At 45.1% G+C, this 20,748-nt stretch overlaps 1 protein-coding gene and 1 long non-coding RNA gene across 6 annotated transcripts in view; both read right to left on the bottom strand.

Annotated features, from left to right (window-relative positions):
* SNX31 (sorting nexin 31) overlaps positions 1-20,748 on the bottom strand; it is a 78,948-nt gene that overhangs the window by 51,596 nt on the left and 6,604 nt on the right. For 4 of the 5 annotated variants that reach the window (XM_089776196.1, XM_089776194.1, XM_089776195.1 and 1 more), the window contains exons 3-4: positions 17,227-17,341; positions 13,023-13,087 (exon numbers count right to left, since the gene is read on the bottom strand). The exons of the other annotated variant lie outside the window; for it this stretch is intronic. In XM_089776196.1, coding sequence (XP_089632322.1) covers positions 13,023-13,087; positions 17,227-17,341 — 180 coding nt within the window. The remainder of the gene's footprint in view (positions 1-13,022; positions 13,088-17,226; positions 17,342-20,748) is intronic. 5 annotated transcript variants of the gene reach the window in all.
* On the bottom strand, positions 14,557-17,217 carry LOC142826978 (uncharacterized). Its single transcript, XR_012901290.2, has 2 exons — positions 15,913-17,217; positions 14,557-15,063 (listed from the first exon to the last, which is right to left on the bottom strand). It is a non-coding gene; the product is annotated as an uncharacterized LOC142826978 (long non-coding RNA).

The raw sequence follows: 20,748 nt of genomic DNA, 5'->3' as shown, positions 1-20,748 counted from the left end.
ATCTTTATTCCATTACATGAAAGCAAGCCAGCAAGTGTACCCCAGCAACGCTATGGTCACTGTAGCACTAAGTACTGTGCACACTAATGACAGTAACCCCCTAGCAACACAGCTACTGCACTCCCATGCATATCAACTAGTTTTACTGACTTTCAGCATCTAATTGCTGCCTCAAGGCATCCTTGATCCTTATAGCACCATACTTTGCTCCTTCAAAATCTCTAGTTTCTGGCTGTTCAAACTTGGCCTCCAGGCATAGCTTCAGGAGTAACTCGACTGCCATTTATGACTTGTTAGTGAGACCTATTAGCATTTCTGCCTGCAGGTGAGGATCTACTCCTGAAGACCCAGGAGCAGAGTGCACAGCACAGAAGCTGTTGAAAAATGGTGCTAAATGCAGCCAGAAGCATAGGGTTTGCTGGGATGTGAAGCGATAAACCATGAGGCATTGGGACAGGATCCAGGATACCCTGTGCCTCCTCACAAACCTGTGTGGCAGAAAAGGAAGAGATGCACCATGTGATACCTGCCCAGAATGCACTGCTCCAAAAGGTGCTGCAAGTGGTTATGCTAATGCACTGGTGGCTGACAACATGGACACCCAACAGCATTTTTCCTGCTGCGCTCCGTGAGTGAGGCTGTAACTGCCAGCGCTTTACATCTGCCAGTGTAGATATGGCAGAGTCTGCTAACTATGAGCCTTAAACGGCTCAGACAATGAACTGTCCCTTTCATCTCAATGGGAAGTTAAGTTGTTGCCATGATTGAAAGAGAAGCACTGGCATTGTTAAATATTTCGCTATCAGTCATGAGTGGAATCACTCAGCACTAAGCCCATCTATTGCTGATGAAAAGTGGATGTTTTGGATGCCACCAGCTGCATCCAGTGTGGCTGAGCACTGACGCCTGGCGTACATTAGGGAACGTATCATTCCATCTTGAACCAGTGGGACTGCACCCGAGCAAGTTACAATGTGTCAAACTTTCATAATGGGCACCCTGTGCGTACGGCATCCCTGCACAAAGTACTCCCTGCAGGTGCATGTCGAGCGGCACCCATACGTTACTTTGTGCTGCCATCTCCTGTCTAGACTGCCTCTGAAGTGCATGAGCAGTGCTCACATAGCGAGGCAGCCAGGAATAGGCTGACACTGACTGTGAAGAGCTTTCTAAATGCCATGAGTGGCCCATTCCAGCCTCTGCAGTGTCCCAGGATCAGGTGGGTAGGAAAGGCCTAAAGCTACCATAGCCTGGCTCTACCTGGGAAAAGAGGTGGCGCTGTGCCTCGCAGAGGCGGAGCACAGGTTTCTCACCCCCTGCCCCCCCAGTCACCTGCCTATGCTGGTGAGGGAAAGAGGAGAGGCATCTCCTCGTGTCAGATGTTTCAGCTACCTCCAAACAACTGCCCAACCCACAAACTATTGCCTAGCTTCCAGACAGACAGAAATACCAGCAGTTGATCCTCTGCCCAGCTGTTGATCTCCAGCTTTGCCTCCATCCATAGTTCAATGATTATATCTTCAATACAAAAATTAGCCAAACACTGAAAGCTTAAAGGTACCATAAACTAAGATGTATTTGGTATAAAAATCCCTCTGACACCACATTATCTGTTTTAACAGCAGACTGGGGGAGGGGGGGGGGCAAGAGGAGTGCAGTGGATTAAATCAAGAGCCTTCAGGTTTGCTCCCTGTTTGCAGGGTGGCCTTGCACAAGTTGTGTCATTCCAGGCCTTAATTTTCCCCAGCTGTAAAATGGAGACAAATGCCATCTTTTGTAGGGTCCTTTCTTCTGTACATCTTAAAGAGCAAGCTGTCATTAGAGCAAGCTGCTGATTGAAGCAGTACTGAAGCTGCTGCGGAAACTACAGGCCTTGCCTGAATTTTTCTTGCAAACCAAATAACGCACTAGTGGACTGGTCAATTTGGATATCTGCTGAAAGGTGGGAGGTAAGTGTGAAGAGAGAAAAATATGGAGAAAACCTTCTCCAAACAGGAATGGCCACATGGAGTCATTCTGGAACTGCATATTACTTAGTTCCCTTGTTTGCTATCTTATGTCCACACCTCTGTCTCCACTAAATTACAGCAATACAATAAAATGAACCAATTGCCTGTCACAAGATCTCCATTTCCTTATCTCCAATATTTGTCATAGCAACACTACGAATACTTGCAACCAATGGCTGCTTCCCTCCCCTCCCCCTCGAAAGTTCATCAGTATCTTAAATGCTTTCAGGTGAAAACAACTCAGATCACATTTACTCCAAAAAAAAAAAAAAAAAAAAAAAAAAAAAAAAGTTAAAAACCAAAACCTCCATACATCAGCCAACATCTTCTGTGTATGTCATAGCCACATCCAGCTAACTACAGTGTAGACAAAAACACTTATGTAAAAGTGAAAAATAGGAATTTGGGGTTAATTTGTTCCCAACGTATTGTGAACAGTTTTGTCATGGCTGGAAAGGGAATACAAGATTACACTACTATGCATAACAGAAAAATAAACGTGTTTATTATTTAAAAGTCCACAACTTTAAGTGTGGCCTGGCTACCGCAGTGCTGCAATCACCTGCACGATTAGTCATCTATTTCTTATTCTATGTTGATGTTTTAATTTTATTTGAGGAGAGGAGCAATGCCTTTGTCTTATTTACTCAAAGCTCAGAAACTTTCCTCACACTCCAACTTCATGTTTTTCTTTGGTTAAATAAATAAAAAAGCAAGCTTATACCTTGGCACCCCTACCCTTCAGTATTTATGCCATTACCACTCACTATATTCCCTAGATCTCCGTGCCTCCGAAATACATTCATATATAGATTCCCAAGATATCATGAAACAGCTCACATTAAAAAAAAAGTATTTCTCTCTCCTAGAGTTGCTATTACTACCACCAGTAGTAAAATCTTTTGAACTGCAAATAGCATCTGCTGTCCCCTCATAAATATACAGCCCTCAATAGTTTAATACAAGAATCCAGAGCAATAGCCACACTTCTGAGTAGAACTGGCCAGGAATTCTCCCCCAAATATGGTGTTGATGGACAAAGCCATTTCTGCACAGTTTTCCCTGGAGAAGTTTTGAGTTTACTGAAATTTTTTTCTTTTGGATTTTCCATTGTTAAGTCAAACATGAAATATTTCATTTTGGATAGCATCAGTATTAATGCGCCTTGCTGGAGCTGCAGCAGTGCCTCACTGGAATTATAGTTCTGGTACCTCATGCCCCCATTCCACTCTACAGGCCAGGCTCTCTATCTGAGCTACCTCTGATGCACACAGCAGCCTTCCCTCTGGCTGAGCTGCTGCAGTGCTTTATGGGGGTCCCAGACCATGAGCTGAGCCCATATGGGAGGGAAGGGCCATCCAAACTGCAGTTCCCATGAGGCATTGTACATAAGAACATGAGAATGGCCATGCTGGGTCAGACCAAAGGTCCATCCAGCCCAGCATCCTGTCTGCCAACAGTGGCCAATACGAGATGCCCCAGAGGGAGTGAACCTTACATGATTCCCTCCCCGTCACCCATTTCAAGACAGACATTGTAGCAGCTCAGGGGGACACAGATGAAAGTCAAACTAAGCCAAAACTATTTTGACATCTCCAGATCAAAATTTTTCAGAACACCGCATCTGGGTATTTTAACTTTTCATTCTTTGAGTCACTGCTTTTCAAAGAGAGAGACCATTCTGTGGGCATACTGTGCATTCCTTGTGTTCAGATGTATTGCCCTGCATTTGGCTGTATTCAATATCATGTTGATGGCTTGTGACAATTTAACTAGGATTTAGATCACTGACTGTAACCTGTCCTCCTTATTACTTATTTTTACATTACTGACACCGACTTTACCAATAGATTTTTCTATTATTGTTTAGATCAGGGCTACTCAACATGCAAACCACAGCCCATTTGTTTGCAGCCTGCAGTGCACCTTGGGTTTACATGCGGCTCAACATGCAGCCTGTGGGTGGGATCCTTTGAACATGGCCTCCACTGGGTACACGCTCCACAACAGCGAGTCAATGAACTTCTGTTGATATGCATTTTAGTAGTCAACCTCTTGGACTGTCGTTGCTCAATAAAAGTTCTGTCATATGGGTAGAAATTAGATAAATATTGCATTTTATTAATATGAGCAGAACTGACTTAAATGGGGCCTGTGTGTTGTGTAGTCCTGCCTTAATCTTTGTATTCATGCCCGTCAGTGTGAAAGAAGCTATTTGCATATATATTTGCATGCATATGCAATCACACTTAAGTTGCGGCCCTCGGCATGTGCTGAGAGTATCACTGTGGCCCCCGGGGCTTCCAAAGTTGAGTAACTCTGGTTTAAATCATTGATAAAAATATTGAAATGGAAAGCAGTAAATATGAATCCCCATTAGGGTTTCCAGGTGTCTGGTACTGGCCTGGACAGACTGGTATTTGTGGCTTCTGTCCGTTTAAGAAAAAAAAAAAACCCAAAAAAACAAAACACAACACAGAAAATACCAGAGATGTAAAATGCCCAGTATTTTCTGTTTTTCCTCAAATGGAAGGCCACTTGGGACATTCTTCTCCTGCCACGTCTGGTGGGGGAGGGGAGAGCATGGGGATTTAAAGGCACTGTGACTTTTTTTTTTTTGCTCAACGAATTTTTTTCCGCCATGTTCAGTATTTTTTGTGGATCTATTTGGTAACCCTAATCCCAATTCTGTTTGGCTTGGGAAAGTAGCATTTTAGCCAAGGGAGACTCAATCTGGTCTCTGTTAGCATGCATGAATATGCAAGCACATAGATAAACTTTTGCTATGCGCACAAGTGACTGTGTTTGCATCGGACAGTTCTGCTTTTTGTTTCCAAGTGATAAAGATAAAAAAAATAAGGATGCAAGTATTTGTGAAAGCAAAGTATTTACATGCTCAAAGACTGGGGCATATGCTGAGAACATGGGCAAATACTGCCCTGGTCAGAATAGTCAAGATAATTCTTGATATCGTTTGGAGACACTTCAGCTTTGCAACATTGCCTATCGTCCTATACTCCTGATGGACCCAGACTACAGTTCCTTTTTGACATGCTCTCCTTGGCTTTCAATTTAATCCTAAAAGGAAAACAAATGCTCCATAAAAATCCTCTGATAAAGCACAAGGCAGGAATGCTGCTTCAACTTTGAGTATTTGATGCAATCAATAGATCAAGGAACTCTTAATCTCTTCTTTAGAGAGGCACCTTAATCCATTTACTCACATCAAAGAGCTGTTTATCTGGTACAGTAACAACCCCTAAAACACTCTGCATGTTTTCCCATGGTGTGTACAATATGCTACACTGATTACGTTCTTCATTTACTAAAGGGGCACAGGCCAGCCGCACCAAATTAGATGGGGGGGGGGGGGGGGGGAAGGGATTCACACACACCCTGTCCAGAATAGGGCAAGAGAAGATATCACCACTGTCCTCCCAAGACACTGACGAGGGATGAACACCAAAGTTGACTGAATTTTTCCACTTAAATATTTCTTTTATTAGAAAATGCCAAACTGATTTTTTTAGCGATTTATGTAAATGTACATTTTGACAAAACCTCCAGTGGAAAGGTTTCTCAAGTGCACGATGGAAATTCTGGTCAAAGTGAGACACCCACTCTCTCAGTGCAACCAATGAGTGAATGCCCTAGGTGAATGACCAAGGTGTCTCTCTTGCTTTTCCTTGTGAAAAATTTTCAGAAGGGTTTGCTTTCATTTCAAAGCAGAACAAAGCAAAATGTCAATTTTCTAAAAGAAAAATAAAACGTGTTTTGTTTATTTCATCCTTGTGAGCAACCCTAAACTGTGATTGGGGCCTGTAAACAGGTTCGTCCCTCAGAGTCCACTATGAGCTAATCTTATCACAGAGAGTTAAGCCTGAGCAGTCACCATCAAGGCCGGTGGCCCTTTTATTACGCACGTTCGCGTTTACACCCGAGCCGGATCGGCCTGTCGGCGGAGTAGGGGGGTTCGGGCCCGCCCCCTCTCCGAACCCCGGCCCAGGGCCCTAAAGGCAGGGACCCCGTGGTCCCTCCCTAGCGGATGGGGGAACGCCCCAAAACACACCCGCTCACGGGCTCCACGACCCCGCCCTGGGCCGCTTCCTACTCCACCAGGCCTCCCGGCCCGCTTCCCTTGACCTCTCCTGCCTCACCTCTCCCTCCGTCCCTCCTCGTCTTGCTCCGTCCACCGCGCTCCCTTGCACCGTGCCAGCCCCGGGTTTAAATCCCCCGCCGGCTCCTTTCCCCCTCTGTGTCACTTCCCCTGCGACGCCTCCCGGACACCCTTCCCCCGTGACGTCATCCCTCTGCGCCTCCCCGGCCCCTCCCTCTTGGGCCCTGCTGGTCGGCGCCCGCTGCCTCCCGACGCTCCCTGCGCCGGCTGTAGCCGCGGCGGGCTGGGCCGTGTTCTCCGCCCCCCGGTGTGGCTGCCCGGCGCCTCCTGGCGCGCTCTCCGTGCGGGGCGCGAGTGCCCCGTCACCCCGCCCGGCGCCTCCCGGCACGCTCTCAGTGCGGGGCGCGAGTGCCCCGTCACAGGGCCCACAGAAACTGCCTCCAGCTCCAAGATGCACTGACTAAAATGTATGTCCTCAGCTTGTCTCCAGACTGGGCTGGCTCCAGGACTCAAGCTTTTGTAGCTGAACACGAAGGTACTAGCTGACAATATCTTGGAACCTTTCACAATTATCTTTGAGAATTTCAGGAGGTTGGGTGAAGTCCCAAAAGATTGGAGAAGCCCAAATACCATACCTATCTTTACAAAATGGAAACAAAAAGGACTGAGAATTATAGCCCACTCGGTCTAATTTCAATACCTGAAAAAACACTGGAATAATTTTTTTAACAATTCATAAACAGCTGGCTGATAATAGGGTTACAAAGAATAGCCAGCATGGGTTTGTCAAGAATTAATCATGCCAAGCCAACCTAGTTTCTTTCCCTGACAAGGTTGTGTGTCTTGTGCAGTGATACTGGGCCAAATGTGGCCTGCCAAGCCTTCTTGTGTAGCCTACCAGCCCAAAGTGTTTATAATTAAATCCATGAAGAGTGCTGCACAGCCTATCATTTGCTTTCTTAGTAACCAGCTTACTGGATCTCAAGGTCTCATGATTGCATTGACTAAGCTGAGCTAGGATGCACTCATTTTTTCCACTAGTGATGGAAATGGAGGAAAAAACACTAAATGCAAATGGGAGTAAGCATTGCAAAACCAACAGCAAGCACAGTTTTTGAGCCAATCTAGACAGTGGATTTTCTTTTTATTATGCCACCTCATTTAAATGCAAAATCTTTGTGTTTAACATGGCAACCCACTGTGCCTGTTTGTAAGGCTCTCAACATGAGGCACCACTTTAACTCAAAGCACAGTAACTCAGTCCATAGGAAACATTAGGACTACATCTACATTGGCAAGATTTTGTGCAAAAACATGCTGCCTGTCTACACTGGCCGTGAGTACTTGCACAAGAACACTGACGTTCTAGTGCAAGAAGCCCTGATTTCATACATAAGAACTATGATGCTGCTGCTCAGGAATAAGCCCTTTTGCGCAACTCTTCTTGAGCAAGAGGCCTGTGTATACGAACAAGAAATTGATGTTGCCTAAGAAAGCCCTATGTTTAAAATGACCATCGGAGCTTTCTTGCGCAAGAGAGCGTCTACACTGGCACGGATTCTCTTGCTCAAAAGCACATATTTTGCACAAAGGCACATGCCAGTGTAGACGCTCTCTTACTCAAATACTTTAATGCAAAAACTCTTGCGTTAGAGTATTTGCACAAAATCTTTCCAATATAGACGTAGCCCAAAAGTATGGTAAGAGGTCACCTTGGTTTTACCAGAAGCTCTTCAGTAACCTAAAACCCGAGATTCTTATAAAAAGTGGAAGCTAAGTCAAATTAGGAATGATGAATGAAGAACAAAAACAAAAAACACCACCTCAGGCGAGGGATAGTAAATTTCAATTAATCAACTAGCCGTGCAGTTGATGGAATTTCCATTGACTACTCAATTAGTCGATAAGGGAGACACTCGCTATCCCCACTGTGCCTTACCCTTTAAAAAATGTACGAGACACACCAGAGGCCCTTTGTACATTTCAAAGGGAGAGACAACTGGAACCTGCTAAGTCTCTCCCTTTGAAACGTACAGGGGCCGTGGGCAGCTCTTGCACATTTCAAAAGGAAAGAGGCAGCAGGAACCCATGCCAGCGGGGACCAAAGCAAACCCTGCTGGTGCGGGTTCCTTCTTCCTTTGAAATCACAGAACACCAGAACTGGAAGGGACCTCAAGAGGTCATCAAGTCCAGTCTCTTGCCCTCATTTGCTTCCACCCTGAAGCAAAACCTTTCCAGCAGCCACACATCACTCTTCAGATACACTCACCAGGAACCTATGCCTGCAATAAGCCCTGTCGCCAAATCTGTCCACAAATCTATACAGGACATCCCCGCTATAAGTCGCCCCAGTATACGTTGGTTCCTCATTAATGTTGCTGACACCTGTGGGAACTGCTCCATTTTAAATGGCAGAGATTCTTTCCACTCATTCTTGTTAAAGGATTTAGAACACAATTCATCTTCATTAGTTCACAACATATGCTGCAGAATGCCTAGCAGCTCTGAAAGCTACCAATTACTTGTTACAGTGCAGCATGACAACTCATAGGATCTGTGACAAATGAAAGTACAGCAATCATCACAACATTAATAGGTGTATTGACAGTGTCCTATTCACACATGTACATCAAGCATGGCACAATTCCCAAGAGGCACCAAAAAGCACAGTCTACCACAATGCCTTACTGTTAAAGGGCTTTTTCAAAGCTTTCCTCAGAGCAGAGCTATATAGATGAGATCATTGGATAACCCTTGTGTCTGGATGTTCAACCTCAAACAGCCATTCCACCTCCATTCTGGCAGCAACTTCCCCCCGTGGCTTCACAGGTACCACACAGAACATGATAAATATCCCAGCGAGATCCAATCTTGTCAGTAAACATCCTGAACATCCCTTCTATCTACCAAAGGCACATTCAATGGTCATTCTGCCCCTGCTGGGCCAGTAGCTGTATCTTTCCTTAGGTGCCTACTGTACATTTCATAAGACAAGGAAGTAAAGGTAGACTTGGTCCCCCAAGATCACTACTACAAGACATTTCAGAATTCCCAATGGTAATCTGCTTGTACCTTTCCAAACAGCCCTATGTTCTGAAAGACACAAGCACCATGCACCTTCTCTGACCAGTACTTGCTGATGTCAGTGAAGCATCCCTTGCGACCCACCACTGCTTCCATAACTGTGGAAAAGTAGCTTTTTGCTACTGTACTTTGCAGCAAGATGGTCTGGTGCTAAGAGACAGCTGTGTGCCATCTATTGCAGGCTAGGAATGCCATTTTTGCAAATCCCTCTACTTTGCCCTGCATATCACCCAGAGTCACAGTACTGTGCAGCAGGAGACAATTAATGGCCCTGCAGAAAAGCACAACTGCATGACAAAGCCCCCGGCAATAGACTTTCCAATTCCAAAATGACTTCCCACTGGCCCGGGAGCAATCCAGTGTTGCGAGTTTCCACACTGCAATCACCATTTTCCTTCTCCACTCTCTGTGCAGCTCTCAGTTTGGTGTCCCTGCACTGGGGGCAGGAGAGAGCTTGGCACACAGATCCAGGAACATGGTCTTGTGTCTCCAAAAGTTCTGAAGCCATCAGTCGTCATTCCAAACCCACATTACGATCCAATCTCAACAATCAGCACTCATTTCTTGAGCCCAGAAGCAGTGCTCCAATATCTGCAGCTGCTCCACAAATCCCTTGACACCTTGAATTGGTTCTCACTGTGTCCCACAGCAATCTGTCCTCCAAGAAATGATCCTGTTCCCCACTCATTCAGTTTTTCATGCAGCTCTGCTAATACTGAAGGTTTGCGTGCATTGTGCTTCCACTACTTACGACAATACTGCAGAGCTGTGCAGCATCCATGCTTCCAAAAGATGGTTTGTGGGATTTTGGGGGAAAAAAAAGAGGCACAGAGTTATAGGATGGAGACAATTGCATACCAAGAAGCTGATCCTTTGTTTCCAGTCACTTCTCTGTGACTCGTTTCAGCCCCAGCATCCATTGCCAAAAAGCTTCCCAAAAGACTGTGCATGGGACTGTTACAAATTGGCTGTGGAGTACCTACCCACAGTGCACTGCATGTCAACAATACAAGTACTCCCGGCAAGTACACATTCCACAGACACATGGAGCCAAGTATGTATGTTCACAAGCAATATACATGGATGGTGGGTATGCTAGGCAAAACTGCCAGCCTGGCCCCACCCCCACTCCAGCCCCAGAACACCTACTGTAGGCATACTGGGGGGCGGACTGTTGCTGGCCCCAAAGTGCCCTCCCTCCCTGGTGCTCCAGGGCTGGGGAGACGGGGGCCACAATCCACTTCTCCCTCCCTGCGGTGCTGTGGGGTGGTGGTGGCTTGGCTCCTATTGAGGGGACAGGGTTTGAACAGAAGGGGCAGAGCTGGGGGCAGGGCTGCGGGACTTACCTCCCTCAGCCCTGCCTTCACCCACTGCCCATGGCAATATGCTAACTGGTGGCTTTATGCCAAAGTAAGCACTGTTAATCAAAGTTTGTAGTGTAGATATGGCCTTTAAAAGGCTTAACACTACTATATTTATGTTTTCCATTCAACATGTCATGCAAGACACAATAAATGATGCTTGCGAGTCTTAAAGATGGAGCAATGGAATTGAGGACTCTACAAGGATATATGAAGGATCAAGTTTACTCATTGCTTTCAAAACTACTACACAATTCCTTTGCTATAAACATTTTTACAAGACATTGTTTGTGTTATTAAATATTTGGAGCATCGCCACCGAAGCCATGTTGTTAAGCAAGATTCTTTAATATCTAAGTGGATGTTTGTTAAGTCTTTAGTTTCACCAATGAAAGGCACTTACATATAATGATGGAGAATGGATTTGTGTCAGTCACATAGCGTTCTGGTTTGTCTCAGAATCTAGCTCTTTCCAATAATGAAAGACTATACCCAGCACTATTGCTATGTATATTATGAAGAAACTGTTTTGTACCACGTCTAACAATTATAAGATGAAATTGTAAACAAAAATGCTGTGAAACTAGTACCTTTGCCAGGCAGAAAAAGCACAGAACAAGAAAAAAGTCATTCCAAAGCAGAACAGAAAGTTTTCTTAATTTTGGTGTTGGGAGGATATAGTGACCTTGTATTAAACTTGTAAGACTTATTCCAGACTACCATGAAATGTAGGAATCAATTGACTATGTGGTGTTCAGTATCTTCTCACTGCATATTTTAATAGGATGTATTTTTGTATAATCATAATTAGAAACATTACCCCCATGAGATGTGCCCCAAGCCAAAGTAGACTCTCTCAATGCAGACAGCCAATGTCAAACACCTGAAATACACATGTAGGGGGGACATGCCATTCCAAATTCAGTGCCCAACTTTCCCAGTTAAGACAACATAGCATCAATGTTTTTTTCCCCCAATCAGAATGCTGGCAGAAAAGGCTCACTATCAGAAATGAGTAGTTGAAAGAAGAAATGACAAAAAAAAGGGGATTGGTAAAATTGTTCTAATTGGAATAATTTTATATGCACCAAGGCATGTGCAAATGTGCTCCATCAATAGAAATAAAAAGCCCAGTTTTGGGTGCTCTGCTGATTTAAATCTCTCCAAGCAGCCACAGAAGTGCGCAGCTTACAGGGAACACAGATGGTGATGAGACTTCTCTGTTTAGCGACCTTTATGGAGCTCATTCAGGCCCCCATAGGAATCATCCTGAGTCATTCTGTTGACTTTCAAGGGCTCTGGATCAGAGCCTAAGTCCTTCCCCAAATAAATCTCTAACTCAAATACAGAAAGCTGCTTTGCTCACAGACTCAAGAATATTTCCTGATCTGGAAAAAAGAGGCAGTAAATAAGCCACATTTTTATGATGAAAGAATTTGTCTATGCTTTGTGTAGAATGCTTCTTTGTATAGTTGCTTAGAGTCTTGTTAGCCCTAAAGTTCACAACAAATATGAAACAAGAGCAAAATAAGTTACAAAGTTACACATTAACCATTGCAGTATTAAATTCTTTCAAGCATAACTTCCTCTCAGGAATTTGTAATAGCTATTTGGATTATGGTCACACAATGGGTAGGTGCTTTCCATAAACAAAAGACAAACACTCCTTTCAGAAAGAGCTGCTCACTATGGAATTTAAGAGCCACATTGAACATAAAATTAACATAATGCAAAGTATTGCACTTCCAGAAAGAACATGGCCAGGGAGGAGGGGATTACTTTGGGAGTCATAACAGTTGCCTTGTTGTGCATTTGCTGCAGTGTTTTGGTTGATGTTTCAATGTAGAGGATATTTGAGTTTATTATACTGGATATTCTCCTCTTATGTCCTCCCCTACCCTCACTATGGAGCAAATAAAATGGATTTTGAAAGACAGTCCAGGTTGCAACACTCCATATACATGCCAAACTGCCTGTCACCGGTGTTACAAGATAAGAGAAACTGACATTTTCACAGCAGTCATCAATACCCTTATTGCCCCAAAGTACTGACACAACCAAAAAAATCTCTATGCTTGCAAAACCCAAGAATGTGTATAATCCTTTCACTGAGCTCCCAACAAAAGACTTTTCTGAGTATTATTTTGGGGCAAAAGATTCATCAGATATCCCAGCAGGACATAAATAAAACAAAGCAAACAATTATTTGCATGGTGAGGCTGTACAGAGGAGAACAATTTAGAATGTGGACAAGACGATAACACCTAGCTTTTACACAGCAATTCTCACCTGTAGATCTCAAAGGGCTTTACAAAGGAGGTCAATATTAGGAGCATATGAATACAAGGAAGCCCACACAGAAAACACAGCCTACATGCAGAGAAGATGAAGCATAAGTCAAATGGTTCCAAGCAGATAATTATGTTGCTGAAACATTAAAAACACACTTACCTGCTGTAATTTTCTAAAAAAACTGATGAAGACATCGTTGTTTGTAATACTTGGATCTACAGTTACTGAAAAACAAGGACATAGAAACCAGAATTAGTTGAAAGTGGGGCGGAAAGGATCTCCATCTGAAAGTAAGATTCTTACACCACCCTCCTAAGCATTAACAAACTTCTGGTCAAGCTGTGAATGAGTTATTCATATACACTTTGATTAAAGCAGAGTTTGCTCTCTATTGGATGGTGCTCAGATTACTCCCACCCAGTACCATACAGTGGAAGGCAGGTACTGCATTAGGCACACATCCTAATGGGGAAATCCTGGCTCTGTTGAAGTCAAGAGATGCTTTGCCATGGACATCAACAGGGCTAGGATTTCTTCCCAAGATTTAATATAAAGGCCTAAAGCTGCGGTCATTTATTCAGGAGCCTGAAGTGCTCAGTACCCAACAACTCCCACTGACATCACCAGGAGCTGCTGAGTGCTTGGCAGTTTGGGAAGTGGGATTACTGAAGAGATTAGTTTTACAGTTTTTGGAAAATCTTGGCCATGAAGCAGATGTTGCCTCAGAAGGCCTAAGAGCTTCCTACATCTTGTAGCTGAAAGGGTTACATTTGTTTATTGGCTTGTGACATTCATGCATGGCATATTATACCTGCAGAGCCCTGCATTTCAGATATATAGTTTTTCCTAGGCTATGTCTATACTGGGAAAGTTTGGCAACAAAAGTGCTGCTGACATGCAGTCACCAAAAGCGAAAACCGGTCAAACCTGGTTTTCTGCCACCCATTGCTGACATTTCATGGCCACATTGTCAGTACCCTGTCAACAGACAAAGCAAAGCAATGTGGGTAAGCATCCCACAATGCCTCGCGTCACCTTCTGTTATTAAGAACTGTGGGAATGCGCAACATAGCACTATGCATTTTAGGAACATGGAACCATCCTGTCAGCCACCTCTGCTTCCCACCTTCTCCCTGGGCTTCCAGCTTACTTTTGCACCATTTGAATGACAGTCCTTGCGTCAAACTCCAGCATCTGCTGTGAGAAATCATGGATCCCACAATTCTCTGCAGTAAGGAGCAGTTTGACATCAGGCTAAGCCGATACCACATGGCTGTTGAATGTGCTTTTGGCAGACTGAAAGCTAGACAGGTGTGTCTCTATGGCAGGCTGGATTGATTGGAGGACCATGTCCCCACATGCTGTTCCTTACAGAATTTGTGAAAGAGTAAGGGTGAAGAGTTTGGCTGTGGAAGGAACAATGAGACTCAGCACCTAGATGCAGTTTGAACAGCCAGGTATTCATGTTATCAGAGAAGCCCCTAAGGTAGCCACCAATATTAAGGAGGCTCTGAGGAACCACTTTGATAATGAGGGGTACTGACATTTCTGTGTGTTGGGGTTGCTTCCCTGCCTCCCCCCCCACTACTCATCCTGAGCGAGGCATTCCCATGAAACCCAAAGGATATTACAGGCTGCCATCGGGGCCAGGAAGATTGGTGTGGGTTGTGTCACAAAAAATAAACTCATGGAAACCTGCACCACCTTTGTCTTTATTGATACCTTTCAATCAGGATATTTGGTAGTAAGGGTTATTGGAAACCACTTTGATAATGTCCAGATATCAAATTCACAGCTCATTTCACCGGGACTAGAGTATGCTGGATAAACAAACAAATCATTACTTGATTGTATGTAGAGGGAGGGTTACTGGGTAAAGAAATTTGCCTGTGCAGCCATGGAGGCTGATGTGTGGGTGTGGTGGATGGTTGCTATGAAAAGAGTTCTACAGAGTGGGGCCTCTAGTTGTGTTTCCTCTGCATCTTGATAAGACACTTCAGCATCTCATTTTGGTCTTCCATGAGTTGAGTGGTTCGTGTTCTCACTTCCATCTCCGTAGCTCTTCTTTGTTCTCTTTTCTCTGTTTGAAGTATTGACTGACGCAATACCTCCTTGCGCAGATCCTCCCTTGTTTTCCCTGTTTTTTTCCCCTTAGTTGATGGAGTCTGTCTGAGGGCGAACATGCCTGACTTCTCAAGGTCTGGAAACAATGGAGTGACTATACTATTCCTGATAAAGATGGTAACATTTCACTAACATGCACACCTCTGAACAAAACTTGACACTTTTCTTGTTACCCTAGAGGCAAATACAAATCTCTCCAGACCCCTCGACTATGGCGAGTTTTAAATGCAAGGGAGCGAGTGTTGGGCATGGGTCCCCAAGACAGTCTGGGCTTGTGCAGCAGTTGCACATGGAAACAATTTATAATCATCCTACACTTGTCCACAGGCTGCCATTACTCTGGCTGACACATCCCTGCTGAAAGTTAACAGGCAAGCCTTGGCTCTGCTTCCAGATGTGAATGGGGGGGAGGGAACGGGGGAGGAGGGAGTGCTCTGCTCCTTATGCAGCCAAACTCTGCCACCTTAGCTCCAGCAGCACAGTACGAAGAATGGTTTGGGAGCACGTCATACCACTGAAGTGGGGAAATGGTGCCCGACCATGGAATCCTCGGGAGGAAGATTAGTTAGTACGTCAGGCAAAGCTTCATCACCATCTCCCAGCAAGTTATGCTCCTGTTTGGATATAACAGACCTAGGCCGGGCTTAGTCAGCTCACGGAAACAGCCTCCGTTCGCCCGGCACCTCAACCCCACCATGACTGGAAGAGCAACTTCCCAAGCTGCTGCCCATCCCTCCCTCACCCCACTACAATACACAGGAACTTATTGCCCCACCCTACCCCCACCCCCCTGCAATACACAGCAACTATCAGCCCCACACAGCCTCTGCCCACCCTCTCCTGGCTCCACTAGAGCAACTTTGCACCCCACATAGCTGCCAACCGGACTCTTTCCCCCCTCCCCCCTGCCTGCACAGCAACATACCCTGCAGCTCTTCCTTTGCTTCACGGCTCTGCGTCTCTTCCCTTCCTTCACGCCCCACATACAGTTGCCAAGGGTCCTCCCAAACATTGAAAGTTAAAAAATTCCTCACTGCCTGGTGCGCGGCTTGTCACTAGATTGACTCGTGCCCCTTTGTCCACTTCCACCTCTTCATCAGTAACGTCTGTCTCCAGGAGAAGTGTTTCTGACTCTTTCTTACAGGAAGTATTCACACCCTCCTTGGGCGTGGCCATGAGGTCACCCCAGTCCAGTTCTTTATAAAAATGTCAGGTTGGGGGTGCAGCACCAGACCAGCTGTTTGCTTCCTTTACCTTCTGGTATGCCGGTCGGAGTTTCTTTATCTTGGCTCTGCATTGTAGGGTGTCTCACTCACACCTCTTCTCACACAGGGCTTGAGAAATGTGACCATACATGTCCCAGTTCCTACGGGCCATTCGCAGCTGTGACTGCACCGATTCTTCACCCCACACACTGATAAGATCCAAAAGCTCTGCCTTGCTCCAAGTAGGAGAGTGTTTTGAGCAATACACACACCTGGTTTTCTGAGAAGACCCCATAATGACCCATTTCACAATGATCCAGGAGAACCACTACACAGTCAGACAGACACCATGAAATGGATTTTTAAAGTTCCTGTGGTACGCAGGTGGGAAGAGCACATCTGCTTATGTGGTTGCAGAGCAGCAGAGTTCAAAGTGCTGGTCAGAGTGGCTAATTGAGCATTGTCGAAACAAGCTAGAGGTCAATAAACTCAACAAAAACCCTACGATAGTACACACTACACGATTGTCAACAATAAAGGCAGGGGGAAGACACAAAAGCGTTGTGCAGAGGTGGAAGTTTTATCACCAAAAACTGGGCATTTGTCATGGAGAGTGTCCACATTTTGATGTGACAAAAGTCAAGTTGTGTCACCAAAAAGGGGGGGTTGGCAACAAAACTTGCAAGGCTCTAATAACTCCATGAATCTTGTAACAATTCTCAAGTGTCTGCTTGGAAATCTGGGAAAAACTAATTAATTTTGTTCTGGGGGGGGGGGGGGGGGAAGCTAATTTAAAGAAAAGAGGAGGGATATAAAATGTCGAAGGGACTGCCCAAAGGCTCTGTTTTTCACTCTGAGCTCAGTGGAATTATTTGACATACTAGGACTGCAAGATCAAGTCCAAAGTACTTTAGTCCCAACATTAAAGGTATGCCCCCCCCACAAATCATGACTTGCAGAAGCAATAAACATATCCAACTGTTGAAGCGACAAGTTGAAAACCCAGATATGTAGTTAAAGCAGAGACTCCATACCATTTTGTAGATACTGCTCAAGTTGAGATCTCCTCTCATCAGCCATGGACTCGGTCATTGCAAGGTAAAACTTTGGAGGGAAAGCAGGCACGGTACTCCCAAAGATCCGTCTTAGCTACAATAGCAGTCAAATAACGCTTAACGTTAGTGACGATCTGCTCAGGGCTTCAGTGAACATCACCATATTCCCCAGGTCAGTTGTGATCTGCTATGGTGAAGGGGGTGTCCGTTCACTTTGGCCCCAAGGCTACTGACAGCTCTCCCAACCTCTAAAATGTATTCAAGATTGTATAAAACTAAAAACACCATGCTTTGCACTATCTGAGTAGCAGCTTGGAAGCAGCTTTTCAGGCCCCAGTCAGAAGGATCACAGCATGTCTACTTAACGAAGTCTTGTGCATTTTATAGACAATGCTATGGGTTATAGCTATCTTAGTCCACAGTACTTACTTTCCACACTATCTATGCCAGTGTTTCCCAAATGGTGTTCCGTGGAACCCCAGGGTTCCATGAAGTGAAAATAAGAGTTCTGCAAGAAAATTCCATTACAATAACATTTTATTATTTTTTTAAAAATTAATATTTAAGCATTTATGAATTTTATTGAAAAGAATTTTCATTTGTTTGCGCCACAATAAGTGTGCCTGTGTAATGCCAGCTTAGCTGGAGAGTGGGGATGATGATGTTACTAATCAGCGCTGCATGCGCAGTCACTCAATGGTGCAATCGTCTATTATATACCACTGTAAATCCTCGTATTCACTCTCAGGAAGTGTGGATCACATGGGTGACTGAATACGAATATACCGGTACTAGCGCTGCATCAGACAAAGTCGAAACTTTAGCTGTTAAACCAGTTGCTGTTATTAGGAAGTCCGCAAAATTCTTTCGAGTTTAAAAGGGTTCTGTGGCCAAATAAAATTGGGAAACACTGATCTATGCTAACACAATAGGATCACGTAAAACCTCTCTTTTGGAAACCACTGATCACTATCTTTGGTTTTCATTCACAACATGCAAATATCCTCCTCACAGGTCTCCTATGCATCACTGTATTTCTTTAACATGTTACACACACTGTATATAGCTGAGAAGTATTCAGAGACATTTTACACTTCCAGAGCTGTTACCATATTGTACAGTCACCTGTGGTTGAATGTTAAAACAGTAAGTTTTACAGAGAGCATGTTGCTTCTTGAGCACTTAATTCAGATTGCAACCAAGCTTAGCAGAAAACAGAACTTTGTTCTCACACAGAGCATTCAAGTTGGCTTAGCTTTTATTTTTTTTAAAATGTATTATTCCAGCATAGTTACTTCTGTTTCCTACATTCGCCACCTAGCACAATACCTGTTTCCTCATTGTTTAGATTAAGAGCAGTGACAGACACAGGAAATATGATCCTCTTAGTTCAGTTGAATTAAATGCAGAATTTCCAACTTGGCATCTGGACAATGCAATAAGAATCTTCCAGTACACGAGAGGGAGGAATCTCAAACAAAAGGAACAAATGTTTTTAATGCTGCCAACTCCATCACAAGTCCCATGATGCTTCAAGAAAAAATGCCAAGCCTCAGCTTCTAGAGTCATGTGAATTCAAAGTGCTCAGCTTCCACTTAAAAATAAAATATTGGTTTGGGGGATGGGAGACAGACTCCAGATTTTTGAGATGGTAGGATTAGCACTACTGAAGTTTAAAAAACAAAACCAAAAAAAGCACCAAAACCCTGAAATGAAAAGTTTCCATTCTCTCCTACTCATCCTATTTGATCATACGATCCCAAAGTTTGAAGTGCTCCTGTTTTCAGGACCTCATCTGATCAGTTAAACACATACACACATTAAGACCCAGCTTTTGTAAACCCTTAAGGGGCCACCAGACTGCAGGCTGGCAAAAGTGACAGCAAGTCAACTGAAAGCATATGCACCTCACAGATCTTCCTTGACTATACTAGAGACTGTTGTAGTAAGTAAATAATAATTAGCTTTAAAAAAAAAAAACCCTCACACATTATCCTACACAAAAGGTGCACATTAATACTATTTGTTGGCTTTCCCACCCAATGGCTCAAGGCCAGACCATTCAAACTTTAGTTAGAAAGCTATTTTATTTACTAGAAACGTAGACTAATTTCTACAGCCAAATACTGTGTGGCCACTACTGAGATTATTATTATTATAAAACATTTAGTGCCACTTTCTGGAAGCAGGGGGAAAGAAGATAGAGAACATCTTATGCCTCTTTCTGAAAATGCCTAACTGACAAGCCTGGACAAAAATCCCTCTCAGTAAAGCATTTTCTGAATGTATTAAAAGATTCATGGGAGCTTTGCTTGTGTCACATGTTGCAGATGCTAGTGTAGAAGTAATGGAGTAACACATTAACAAATGGGACACTGGCAATTATTTACATATTACAAGCAGTCCCCGACTTACGCGGATCCGACTTATGTCGGATCCGAAGTTACGAACGGGGCTGCCCCGGAGGACACGGACTGCGGGACCACGCGGTCCTGCCACCCATGTACTCCGGGGCTTTCTCCGCATCTCCCTGGTCTGTGGAGCAAAGCCGCGGAGGGGCTCGGGCAGTGGGGCAGCCCAGGCGCGCCTGAGCTACCCCGCTGCCTGAGCCCCCCGCGGCTTTGCAAAGCCTGGGGAAGCCGGCAGCGGAGCAGCCCAGGCGCGCCTGGGCTGCCCGAGCCCCCCCGAGGCTTTGCAAAGCCGCGGGGGGGCTCGGGCAGCGAGGCAGCCCAGGCATGCCTGGGCTGCTCCGCTGCCGGCTTCCCCGAGGTTTTGCTCCCTGTCTCCCTAATCTGCTGGTCTCCAGCAGACCAGGGAGACTGGGAGCAAAGATGCGGAGGACCCAGGCAGCGGGACCGCGGTGCGTCTCGGTCCGCTGCCCGCGTCTTCCTGGTCTGCTGGGGTGGGGGGAGGGGGGCGCAGCTAGTACGCCCCCACCCCCCAGCAGACTAGGCTTTTCTCCAGAAGCCTGTGGCAGGGCAGCTGGGGCGCTGCCGGTTGGTCCCGCAGCGCCGCTCTGGGCGCTACTGGACCAACCCGGCAGTACCCCAGCTGCTCTGCCCCAGGCGTCCCCAAGTCAGCTGCTGCTGAAACTGACCAGCGCTGACTACAGGAAGCCCGAGGCAGAGTTGCTCTGCCCCGGGCTTCCTGGAATCAGCCGCTGATCAGTTTCAGCAGCAGCTGACTTGGGGACGCTTGGGGTTCTTAAGTTGATTCTGTATGTAAGTCAGAACTGGCGGTCAGTTTCAGCAGCGGCTGAATCTGGACGCCAGTTCCGACTTACATACAGATTAAACTTAAGAACAAACCTACAGTCCCTATCTTGTACGTAACCCAGGGACTGCCTGTATTAGATACTTGTAAATTGCTTGGAAATACACAGAGTATAAAACGAGATATATAAAACCAGTACCTAAATATAACAGCAACAGATTTTACATAGTGCTTTTCATCTTGACAGTTCTTCACATACACTGATCCAGTGCTTTTTTTGTGACGGTA

The sequence above is a fragment of the Pelodiscus sinensis genome, chromosome 2, assembly GCF_052426305.1.
Source record: "Pelodiscus sinensis isolate ZL-2025 chromosome 2, ASM5242630v1, whole genome shotgun sequence".
Taxonomy (NCBI): domain Eukaryota; kingdom Metazoa; phylum Chordata; order Testudines; family Trionychidae; genus Pelodiscus; species Pelodiscus sinensis.
This window is presented reverse-complemented; position numbering and strand designations above follow the sequence as displayed.